Below are 13,001 nucleotides of genomic sequence, written 5' to 3'. Positions count from 1 at the left end.
GAGAGAATCCCTCCGGGGATTCCGAGAGAATCCCTCTGGGGATTCCGAGAGAATCTCTCCGGGGATTCCGAGAGAATCCATCCGGGGATTCCGAAAGAATCCCTCCGGGGATTCCGATAAAATCCCTCTTGGGATTCCGAGAAAATCCCTATTGGGATTCCCAGAGAATCCCTCTTGGGATTCCGAGAGAATCCCTCTTGGGATTCCGAGAGAATCCCTCTTGGGATTCCGAGAGAATACCTATTGAGATTCCGAGAGAATTATCATTTTTAATATCAATTGTAATCAATTGGGATCAAAACATTTCTCACTTATGGCTTTTTTAAAGGTTTCATCCAGGGGATCCGCATGCGGCAAGGTAGGCCTACTGCACATCTTTTGCGAGTGTGTTAGTGTGACTGGCAACGCGACCAGAAGCCTGGTCGAATGCTGCTTGGAAATCGGTTTGTTTTGTCGATGGGGATGGCCCGCGAAATCGCATTGTGTTGTTTGGGAAGGCCCGCGCGATGCATGTTAGGTAGGCGTAGTTTGTTCGAGTTTGACGTGCCTGCACCCTCCCTGGTTTTATCCCAATGAATTGTAACTTAATCAGATCCCTTTTTTGATAACAAAACAATGTCAGAATGATTCATCTTATTTTTACTCACCTTAAAAATATTCCAGTATAAAAACACCATTATAATACACGGTATATAAAAACTACTTAGCGACGAGTACACTATAAAATCACTATTGTAGAAAACGCACAGATCGGGCACCCGATCGGGCGTATTGTTTAGTCCTAACACGATCGGCGACCCGATCGCCGCCGAGATGGCCCACACCAGCAGGATCGTCAGGCACACCCGGCGGCTGTTTTTGTGCTTCGCGTACTTGATCGGCTGCGTCACGGCGATGTATCTGGAACGGGGGAAGAGGAGAGAGAAGAAGAGAGATGGATTAGATCAGGTTCTTTGTTTTGGTTGATTTTGTTGGTGAGCTTGTTCCATATTATCGGTTTCGAAAAATGTTAACTAGATGAACACATATCTTAATGGAACGTATCCTACAGCATCAGTATCAATCCTGTAGAATCATTTAGTATCGTTTGAATTTATTCACTTTTGTTGCAAAACATTGTTGCTGTCTTGGAAATCTGCAAAGCAGCAAACATACCGTTCTTGCTCAAACAGCCCCAGGACGTGAAAACACAAGAAGCGAATCTTGAGGCAATAATGATAAATCACCACTGCCTCCGTAGTAAAAAGACATGAGCGAGCGCATGTTGAGCCGGAGAAAGACAGAGTGTGTACGCCAGGCGAGCAAGCAAGCTGGTTCCGGTAGCCGATGATTATGATTGATTGTTTTAATATTTCTTCCAAATGTTTTCTTCCGCGTGTTGCGGTAGCTGTCGTAGCGGAGGTGAGTTGCTTTTCTTTGCCGAGGGAAAGGGGATCATGTAACTTTATTTTGCTGATAGGGTAAGGCGGGGTTAACATTTTGCCTCAGTTCCAAGCTGCATAATAAATGAAAAGGAAGAAACATCTTTTATCATAGTATAGAAAACTTAGGTAAATCTTTAAACTGGATTATTCAGCTATGCCAGAGTAGATATAGTCCAAACTTCAGAGTCTACATACGAACCCCTGTTCCAATCTTATTTCAACCCGAAATGCCCTAACCTATCCAACGAAAGAAGTATGCGCGCTATCGGCGATCTTCACCATCATCGGGGCGGAAGGGAACCCAAGGCAACAACGGATATGGCGAGACGAAACAGCTCAGCATCCCGGCTGCCGGCACGGCGGCGGCGGCGTCAAGATTTGATCGATTGAGACGTCACACAAGTATCCTTTTCTTGTCGGGAGTTTTTCGACGCTTGAAGTGGACGACGATGACGGAAGGCAGCTGTGTAGGTGGCTAGATAGCTCGCGAAACCGCCACCAGCAGGACGCCTTTGGATCCAGAAGGAAGACTCCCACTCTCTGTCGCTCTTTGTGGAACTCAAGTGGACAGCGGAGATGAAACAAATGAAAATTAATGATGCGTGCTGCGCTAATTACTGGTTTTAGTGATTCATTCTTTGGTCGTCCCCGTGGTTGGTTTGATCTTTGGTGGAAATGGTCGGTCTCCTATTTTGCTATTACATTCTTCGCTGGTGAAATTACTGCTGACGAAGATTTTAAAGTATCAAAGAACTGCCGGTACAAAAAGAAGGGGAATTTCAATAAACTGCGTACTTATTGATATTTTTGCAATGCTTTTGATTTTACTGCTAGGAAAGTGCAGATTTTTAGCCTAAAAACTTACATAATAACCACCAAATTGCATCTATCTTGAAACACACCTTAGTTTCATTCTGAATCCCGACTGGGATTCACTCTGAACCCCGACTGGGATTCACTCTGAATCCCGACTGGGATTCACTCTGAATTTCGACTGGGATTCACTCTGAATCCCGACTGGGATTCACTCTGAATCCCGACTGGAATTCACTCTTAATCCCGACTGGGAGTCACTCTGAATCCCGACTGGAATTCACTCTGAATCCTAACTGGGATTCACTCTGACTGCCGACTGGGATTCACTCTTAATTCCGAGTCGATTCACTCTGAATCCCGACTGGGATTCACTCTTAATCTCGACTAGGATTCACTCTGAACCCCGACTGGGACTCACTCTGAATCCCGACTGGGAAATTTATCCAGAAATTTCTCTAGCAATTTCTCTAGCAATTTCTCAAGGAATTTCTCCAGGAACTCGTCTAGGAATTCTTTCATGAATTCCTCTAGGAAGTCTTCTAGGAACTCCTCTAGGAATTCCTCTAGGCGTGTCTCCAGGAATTCCCCCAGAGTTTTTTTCCAGGATTTCCTCCAGGAATTCTTCTAGGAATCTCTGTAGGAGTTCCTCCAGAAATTCCTCTAGGAACTTGTCCAAGAAATTCACAAGGAATTCCTCCAGGAACTCCTCCATGAATTCTTCTAGGAGTTTCCAGAAATTTCTCCAGGAATTCTTCTAGGAGTTTCCAGAAATTTCTCCACGAATTCCTCAAGGAACTTGTCCAGGAACTCCTCTAGGGATGCCTCCAGGAATTTCCCTATAAATTCTTCCAGCAGTTTATTTAGAAATTCCTCTAGGAATACTTCTAGGAAGGAGTCCTTTGGAAATTCCGCTAGGAACTCCTCTAGAAATTCCACGAGGAGTTCTTTTATGAATTATTCTAGCAATTCCTCCAGGAATTTGTCCAGAAGTTCTTCGAGGACTTTTTCCAGGAAATCCTCTTGAAAATTCTCCAGGAATTCTTTTTGGAATGCCTCCAAGAATTTCTCTAAGAATCCTTCCTTGAATCCCCCCTACTTGAACTTTTTAGTAAGTTCTATAGTAATTTCTCCAGGTTTTCTGTAGGAAAATTCCTCTTGGAATTTCTCTACGAATTTCTTCAGCAATTCCACTTGGAGTTTCTCCATGTATTCCTCTAAGAATTCCTCCAGAAATTCCTCCAGGAACTTGTCCAGGTATTCCTCACGGATTTTTTTCCAGGAATTCCCCTAAGAGTTCCTGCAGGAGTTTCTCTACAAATTCCGATTTCCACGAATTCCATGATTCCATGTATTCCACGAGAAATTTATCTACGAATTTCTCTAGAAATTTCTCCAGGAATTCCTCTAGAAATTTTTCCATGAATTCCTGTAGGAATTCCTAGAGGAATTTCTCTTGGATTATTTTAGGAAATCCTCTTCGAACTTTTCCAGAAATTCCACTAGGAACTTGTCCAGGAATTTCTCTAGGAATGCCTCCAAGAAATCCTCTAAGAATTCCTCCAGAAATTCTTCTATGAATTGCCCCACCGATTCCTCTAGGAAATTCTTCACGCATTCTTCTAAAAATTCTTCCCGAAATTCTTCTACGAACTCGTCAAGGAACTCCACTCGAAATTCTACGAGGAAGGCATTTCTTAAGTAATTCCTCCATGAATTCCTTCAGAGATTTTCACAGGAAATCTCCTCTACGAATTTCTCTAGGATCTGATTCAGGAAATTCCTCTTGTCTAATAAGAAAACAAAAACAAATTATTCATCAAATATAGACAGTTACTTGAAACATCAACAATATCCATTCGACAATACTTTTCTCGGTAAACTGATGATCAGTTCAGCTATCATCAACCAACCCATGAATACCTAGATTAACGGCACAACCACGAATCGATGTCGCAGTGAATTAAATGCTTGTCGGCTCGCTGAACCGCATGAAATACAATAATGGACAAAACCCTGCCTGCAGCCAACTGACCACAACCGAACAACCGAACCGGTCAGCAATACGCTGCGCTGGCAACCAAATTAAGCCAAACGAAAATTCGGTGGGCAGCAATGGATCAGAGGCTGTTCGCTTATCCTCTCTCATCGTGTCCGAATCGTTTGCGACGATGGGGCCAATCATGAACTACGTGAACTTTTCCCGGTGATCGACTATAGTGTTAAATCTCTGGAATGGCTATTTGAGCTCGACAACGGAACTTGTAAATCCCCAGAAATGGTCCGTGCGACACTTGAACAGCCCCCACTCATCGTGCACACTCACAAACACAATTCACGATAAATGTTTTTCCCAGGAACAGATACCGAAAACCGAAATTGGGAAACAGCCCGGAGGCACTTGGCTTATAAAACACACCCTCTCTTCCCTTTGCTGCCACGCACCACATCGCTTCCCTTTGAATTGCAGCGATGCAGCATTTCGCACATCAGAGCATGAAATGCCGATCAGGGCTACAGGTTGAAAAATTTTTCCGTGCTGTCGCAATGAGTATTGTTGTAAAATTTTCCATGGAATTCGGCCAGTTGTAAACTGATTTGAATATGCCGTCCAGACCTAGTGCTCCGACGTAAAGCAAATTAAATTCAAAAGTTCGAATATGTGAATCGTTTTCCTAGGGCACCAGCTTATCGGATCAGATTCATTCGAATGGACATTTTAGGCATAAATCCTTCTGGGAAAATGGGGCACCCGCCTCATCACAGGACAATATGTTGTGTTTCCATAGGTCCTGGACGTGAGTTTTGGGGCTTTGAAATGGGGATTCAGAGTGAATCCCAGTCGAGATTCAAAGTGAATCCCAGTCGTGATTCAGAATGAATATTCTTCGGGATTCAGAGTGAATCCCAGTCGGGATTCAGAGTGAATCCCAGTCGGGATTCAGAGTGAATCCCAGTCGGGATTCAGAGTGAATCCCAGTCGGGATTCAGAGTGAATCCCAGTCGGGATTCAGAGTGAATCCCAGTCGGGATTCAGAGTGAATCCCAGTCGGGATTCAGAGTGAATCCCAGTCGGGATTCAGAGTGAATCCCAGTCGGGATTCAGAGTGAATCCCAGTCGGGATTCAGAGTGAATCCCAGTTGGGATTCAGAGTGAATCCCAGTCAGGATTCAGAGTGAATCCCAGTCGGGATTCAGAGTGAATCCCAGTCGGGATTCAGAGTGAATCCCAGTCGGGATTCAGAGTGAATCCCAGTCGGGATTCAGAGTGAATCCCAGTCGGGATTCAGAGTGAATCCCAGTCGGGATTCAGAGTGAATCCCAGTCGGGATTCAGAGTGAATCCCAGTCGGGATTCAGAGTGAATCCCAGTCGGGATTCAGAGTGAATCCCAGTCGGGATTCAGAGTGAATCCCAGTCGGGATTCAGAGTGAATCCCAGTCGGGATTCAGAGTGAATCCCAGTCAGGATTCAGAGTGAATCCCAGTCGGGATTCAGAGTGAATCCCAGTCGGGATTCAGAGTGAATCCCAGTCGGGATTCAGAGTGAATCCCAGTCGGGATTCAGAGTGAATCCCAGTCGGGATTCAGAGTGAATCCCAGTCGGGATTCAGAGTGAATCCCAGTCGGGATTCAGAGTGAATCCCAGTCGGGATTCAGAGTGAATCCCAGTCGGGATTCAGAGTGAATCCCAGTCGGGATTCAGAGTGAATCCCAGTCGGGATTCAGAGTGAATCCCAGTCGGGATTCAGAGTGAATCCCAGTCGGGATTCAGAGTGAATCCCAGTCGGGATTCAGAGTGAATCCCAGTCGGGATTCAGAGTGAATCCCAGTCGGGATTCAGAGTGAATCCCAGTCGGGATTCAGAGTGAATCCCAGTCGGGATTCAGAGTGAATCCCAGTCGGGATTCAGAGTGAATCCCAGTCCGGATTCAGAGTGAATCCCAGTCGGGATTCAGAGTGAATCCCAGTCGGGATTCAGAGTGAATCCCAGTCGGGATTCAGAGTGAATCCCAGTCGGGATTCAGAGTGAATCCCTCGCACCTCGTATCTCGCAGGGAAGGCACGAAAAGTGTCGATCAATCAAGTGTACTATTTTCGGCCATTTAATATTTGTCAACACAGTTCTAGGCGCCTATAGATTCTATTTTTTTAACCATAACAGATTACAGTAAATTCCATTACACATCAATGTGAAGTCCATATCTGAAAACATATATAAATCGTTACCTACATATAAAAAGAAAGGGCAATCTATGTCCAACATTGGAACCACCTTTCAATGCTCTTCTTTGAAACACAGCATGCCGAAAGCCTACGCTGGTAAATACTACCAGAAAGTATTTATTCCTGGAAGAATTTTTACAGAATTTCCTGGCGGAATTCTCAGAGGAGTTACTGAAGGAATTCCTAGAGGAAAATTATTGAAACAGGACATATTTTTCAAATATCTAAAAAAACATTAGAGATATCGAAGTTTCTTGGCCAAATTTGGCCCAAATGGGTTCTAGAATCATCGATTCAGTTTAGAAAAGTTGTGTGGAAGTTTAATTTGAAATGTTTTTTGACTGCTGGTTCTAGCATAAATTGCACTTAAACCTAACCTTTTGCGCTACCCCTAAATAGCAACCGAAAAAGCTTATTTTTGGCCAACTCACTTTTTTCGACCAGTGGATCACTTTTCCCATAGGAAGTCCCAGAGAGATTTCGTAAAATAAGCTCTAACATAATCCTTCATGGATTCATTCCGAAACTTCTTCACAGGTTTCTTCATTTGCTTTCAGTATTTTGAGAATTTCTTTAGGAATTTCAGCTGGGGATTTCTTCAAGATTTGCTGGGGATTTCTTCAAGATTTTGCTGCATTTCTGTAAAAAAGATACCTTTGCGGACTCTTAGAAATAAAGTCTTTCAAAAATGTTAGAAAGTTTCCTAGAATGTCCCGGAAATAATTTCTGTAGTAATTTCTAGACAATTTCCTGGAATAGTCGTTGGGAAAACATTCGAAAGAGTTTCCGGATTTATCCATGAAAGAATCCCTTAAGAATTTTTGTGGAAATTTCTGGAGGAATTCTGGAAATTATTAAAAAAAAAACAATCCTGGAGGAATTTCCGAATAAATTTCTGTAGAAAACTCCTAAGGAATTTCTGAAGCAGTTTCCAAGGCAATCGTAGAAGAGATTTCTATCGGATTCCCTTGAAGAGTTTCTGAAGGAATCCCTGGAGAAATTTATTAAGCAATCACAAAAAAAAAAAAACTCCTTGAGCTACTTTAGAAGAAATGCTTCGAAGACTTTCTTCTAGGTACAGTATGCGGCAGGAAAAAAATGCGAAAGTGGTTTTCAACTTCAAACCTCATTTTCGTCAATTTGAAGTTAACCAATCTATGTTTCAACGTTCCATGATCTCTAATAGGCTAGGTTTCTGACAAATTAATTGAAAATTATCCCATTTTGGTCACTAACCTTTTCAGGGCGGTGCCTGAATCTGAAGACAACCAAAATTTTCAAACCGCAGAAAAGTACACAGGTCGCTAAATTTCGTATCTGATAAAACAAAATTTTTAATTTTCTCTACAATATCATCAAATACATGTACTTATTTCATCTAGTATGTAAAACTACATGTCTCTGGATCAGTGTGGTCTGGTTGTTCATCGAATTTAAGTTAATTTTTTTACTGTTATAGTCATTTTGTTTAATGACCATTGGGCGCGCAGTTTATTGATACCCGCATATTAGGCTTACATTATCACATGTTAAACATCAAATATGTTTATTTTTATTTTGCAGTGCTAGAATATAGACATTGACTGATACACTGTCATGAAAAAATAGTCATATACAGTGGTACAAATTCGTTTACACGCACATGCTTCTCAAAACATTCTGTTTATGTTGCTGCATATTAAAAATTATGATAATACCGCTCTAAGTATCACTAGTACTATTACTTGTAGAAATGCATATTGATATCAAAAATTGTGAAGTAATTTGCCAATAACAATTATGGAAAAATCGAAAAAAGTGCGTTTAAACGAATTATCCTCCAAAACTTAGATAGTTATTCCCTGATAAAAATAAAACGAATTGAAAAGATTTTTTTGTTACTCGTGCAGATAGTATATTACGTGAATGTCTATCAAAATATATACCAATAAAACACAGATGACCTTCAAATAAAGTTAACCGTTCAAAAATCAAGTGCGTTTAAACGAATTTGTACCACTGTATATCCCATATTTAGCGTGTAATAGTGCCTTGAACTTTCAGATTTTTGTATCAACATATACTTTGATTGATTGATTGATTTGTCTTTATTTGAGAGACTTTCAGACATATACTTTGAGATTTTTTCGGAAAATGCCGCCATCTGACCTTGTTCTGGCCAGATTTGGCCAGTTGTCATTACGTTAAAGATACAATCACTTGGTACCATCAAAACGACGTTGCCTATGTAATCAAGTATTGTTATCCACCAAACCGTCCACAGCTGCGACCAATTGAATCATACTGGTTTATTACTGGTCTATGGTGAGGGAAGACCTCAAAAAGCAGTGTAGAGGTGTCAACGATCCAAAAATTTCGTTCTCAGTGACATATTGCTTAGAAGTAAATCGACAAGTTCACCGTGCAAAGCTTCAAGAAAGGTGTAAACAAAAAAAGTGCGCACAGCTGCTAATAGAATCAAATCCATATCAGTATATATGCTGTGGTGTTGGGTATTACATTTGTCTATAATATGAATTAAAAAATATGGATCAAAAACATGCTGTTGTTTTTCTAGAATAATTTTTCTGTGTCCGGATTTAGGTGTGAACGGCCTTTATAGGAACTTTTCTAGAAATCCCTGGAGGAGCTTTCAGAAGAATTTCTTAAGATTTTGTTTAGAGACATTATTTTTTTTTTATTAATTTGTATTTTAACTTAAATGCTAATTCTACACTATTTAGAGACATTTCTGGAGAAATGCCGAGGAATGATTCGTGGAAGAATTTTAGAAGAAATGCCTAGAAGAAATCTCTGGTTTCTGAGGAGAATATATGGAGGAATACCCTAAAGATCCGCTGGAGAAATTCCAGCTCAAGTTTAAAAAAAATCTAGAGGCTTTTATAGATGAACTCTTGCAAACATCTCTGAAGAAAGAAATTATAATTTACCAAGAAATGCAAGATTTGCAGCTGCAGCTCTCCAACGTCTGGTCCGCCCATCGTGCTCTCTGCGCTCCACGCCTTCTTGTATCAACTGGATGTTTAGCAAACACCAACTTTGCAGGGTTGTTGTCCGGCATTTTTGCAACATGCCCTGCCCACCGTATCCGTCCAGATTTAGCCACTTTCAAGATGTTGGGTTCACCGTAGAGTGCAGCGAGCTCGTGGTTCATCCTTCTCCGCCACACACCGTTCTCCTGCACGCCGTCAAAGATCATCCTGAGCACGCGTCGCTCGAAAACTCCGAGTGCTTGAAGGTCCTCCTCGAGCATCGTCCATGTCTCGTGTCCGTAGAGAACCACCGGTCCTATTAGCGTCTTGTACATGGTACATTTGGTGCGGGGGTGAATCTTTTTTGACCGCAGTTTCTTCTGGAGCCCATAGTGAGCACGACTTCCACTGATGATGCGCCTTCGTATTTCACGGCTCACGTTATTGTCAGCCGTTAGCAAGGAACCGAGGTGGACGAATTCTTCTACCACCTCGAAAGTATCCTCGAAAGTAGTTACTGGTCAAAATGCCAGCCAAATTCGTTAACATTAAAAGGTGCATCAAGTACCTACACGGAACCGCCAAACTACCCAAAATTGAGTTCTTTTGACGCAATTCCATAGTTCGGCCCAATAAGAAAAAAAAAATGAGTAAATCGGTTAAATTCACGCTAGGTAGATTGCCTTTACCCCCAGCTAAAAAATATACTCAAGAGTAGGTAAACTCATCCTTAGATCCCCTTCATTCTATTCAATTTTGAGTAAACCGACATTTACCCAAAATTTGCTTATTGGGATCAAGGACCTCCTTTGGGTAGATGCATCTTTGTTTGTTTTGACAACATCGGTGAGCCAGAGTGTTTCCCTGGGTAACGAGTTTATTCGATATACTCAATTTTGAGTAAAATCGACCCAAATATTAGGTATTTTGGATTTTCCGTGTAGATATTTTTCAAACGGCGGCGCCTTGCAAGCAAACAATGATTACTTTTCACAATAGGAATTTTCAGATCATACAGTTCATCAAAGGAAAAATACAAAACATAGGTGAAGCTAGGAAAAACAGTAATACATGGCCCCTAAAACATTGCAGAAAGGCAAATAAAACAGAACTCCATGGAAAATAGATTAATTTTCCAATACAAACAAAAAGTTGAGTATATTGTCTAGTAAAATAAATGTCAGACATTGAAATTCTACTGGTTTTCTGAAGGCAATCCTCAAGAAATTCCCACGGAAAAACCTTCCTTAATAATTTCTGACAGACTGGCCAGGAATAATTACTACTGAGTCAGTGGTGATATTACCCCAAGAATCCCTGAATGAATTCACCAAGAAACCCCTAGAGAAATATTCAAAAAAAAAAACATTACAAAATTTTTCTATAAAAAAGGTTCCAATAAAATTCTCGCATGAATTTCTGAAAATATCTCTGGAAAAATCGCTATCAAATTCTTTGGCAATTTCGTCAAAAATAAATGAACAAATTTTTCAAAAAAAAATATCCTGACGCAATTCACAGGAAACCCTTGAGTATTTCCCAAGGACTTCCTAAAGGTATTTCTAAAACCAATATGTGGGGTAATTCTACAAGAATGCTGGATAAACCCCAAACAGAAATCTCTATAGAAATTATTGAACAGACCCCTTTTTACGAAGAAATCCCTGGACGATTTTTTCTACAAATTACTCAAGAAATTTTCCATTTCCTGTGAGAGCAAAAGCTGATGAGCAAAGAAGAGCTCAAGGTGATCGTGATCGAATGAGTCAAACTTGTGATCGTCCGACGGCGCATCGTGACGGGCCATCGGAGTGCGGCAACAGTGGCTGATGCATCATCTGAAGGATAATTGGCAAGGAACCGCCATCCGGGTGAAAGAATTCCAGTTTCATCCATGTAACGAACAATGGCGTATACATAAATTATTGCCAATAGAACTAGATATTTTGAGCATAACGATGTGCGAGCGCAAAAATCGGTTGCCTTGGCGAAACGGAGAGGAGACAGTCTAACAAGCCTTTTTACATTTAATTTTGTCGTGCCTCTTTTACTTTTCACACATGAGGCTTTTAAAACACGGTTTTAAAACAACATTTATCTAACATTTATCCATCTTCACATAAAATCCCAGTAAAATTAGCATTATTATCAATCAAAAACTTCACCAATTCCCGTACCAAAACACCATCTCCTTTCTATTAACGAGGGCGTCGGTGAGTCACTGGCATCTCGATAAATAGATATCATCCCTTCTCTGCTACCCCTTCCCATCTACATAACGTACCGTATTACCCCGCTAATACGACACCGACTGTTGTCGAATAACCGGGGTAAACTTTTAATTCGACAAACTGGTCACCCTACACCACCATGCTCATTGAAATTTGGCAACTCTATTTTTGTTTTTGTTTTGATTTTCTGATTTGTTATGGACCATAATTTCAATAGATATTGCGGTAGTGCGAATGAAAAACTCGTTCTTTCTACGATTGTTGCCAGCCTCAGCTCATTCCGGTTGGTCTTCAGGCGGTTTTGGTGTCGAATAGCATCAACTCAGAACTTCCGGAATAAGCGGCTGCAAGAGGAGCTGCTGCCGGTGCGAGTATAAGCGCAATATCAAACTGTTTTGCATTTACAGTGTACATCGCTATGACATTTGATCACTTTTAATTCGACATGTGTCGAATAAGCGGGGTACGAATCAAAAAGTGTCGTATTAAAGCGTGTCCAACCAGCGGGGTAAGACGGTATTTCTTATCGTTTCAGAGAGCGAGCAATGGCGCTTAAGGCGAAACTGGATCCATTTCCTCAATTTTGGTTTCTGATTTTTTATAAAATAAGGAAGCAATATTTTCAAAATCAGTTTTCGTGCACATGTAGAGTATGGATCAAGGTATCTCCTGAACTTTTTTCAGATGGAAAATGTTTTTAGTTTTTGCAGAAACCATTTTTAAACAAAATTTTACAAAAAAAATGGTTTCTGAAAAAAACTAAAAACATTTTCCATCTGAAAAAAAATCAGGAGATACCTTGATCCATATCTACATGTGCACGAAAACCGATTTTGAAAATATTGCTTCGTTATTTTATGAAAAATCAAAAACCAAAATAAAGAGGAAATGCTTCCAGTTTCGCCTTAAGCCTAGGCTTGTTAGCCAGGACACAGTGTAAATGACTGTGCCCCATCCCTGAAGAAAGATGGCCCATGGAGTGACAAAACCTTTTAGCTGCGTCACTCCCAACGTTGGTGTTCAAACATACTAAAACATACTACATCAACTTATCTACATGTACTACTCAAGCAAATGCACTCACACAACCTGAATCTTGTCGGATCACTCGCTTATAGTGAATCCCAAATCAACCCATTACAAATATCCAACTCCTTGACACCTATGGGAGCGCCGGTGAGTCGCTGGCCTTTCGTAAAGTAGGTGTCATATCATCACATCCTTTGGAAGTTTTCATGTCTTTTTACTTCAACCTCCAATTGAATAGCTATTCCTTCCCAAATAGCAATCCATAAGCAGTTAGAATAGGAGTATTAAAGTTTTAGCATGACAACTA

General features: G+C 41.0%; 1 protein-coding gene across 1 annotated transcript in view; it reads right to left on the bottom strand.

Moving 5' to 3' along the window:
- LOC115266491 (dopamine D2-like receptor) overlaps nucleotides 1-11,241 on the bottom strand; it is a 36,181-nt gene extending 24,940 nt beyond the window's left edge. The window contains exons 1-2 of the mRNA XM_062857374.1: nucleotides 11,207-11,241; nucleotides 648-900 (exon numbers count right to left, since the gene is read on the bottom strand). Of these exons, the coding sequence (XP_062713358.1) occupies nucleotides 648-900; nucleotides 11,207-11,241 (288 nt within the window). The remainder of the gene's footprint in view (nucleotides 1-647; nucleotides 901-11,206) is intronic.
- Between the last annotated feature and the right edge of the window lie 1,760 nt (nucleotides 11,242-13,001).

Source organism: Aedes albopictus, chromosome 3, assembly GCF_035046485.1.
Source record: "Aedes albopictus strain Foshan chromosome 3, AalbF5, whole genome shotgun sequence".
Taxonomy (NCBI): Eukaryota; Metazoa; Arthropoda; class Insecta; order Diptera; family Culicidae; genus Aedes; species Aedes albopictus.
This window is presented reverse-complemented; position numbering and strand designations above follow the sequence as displayed.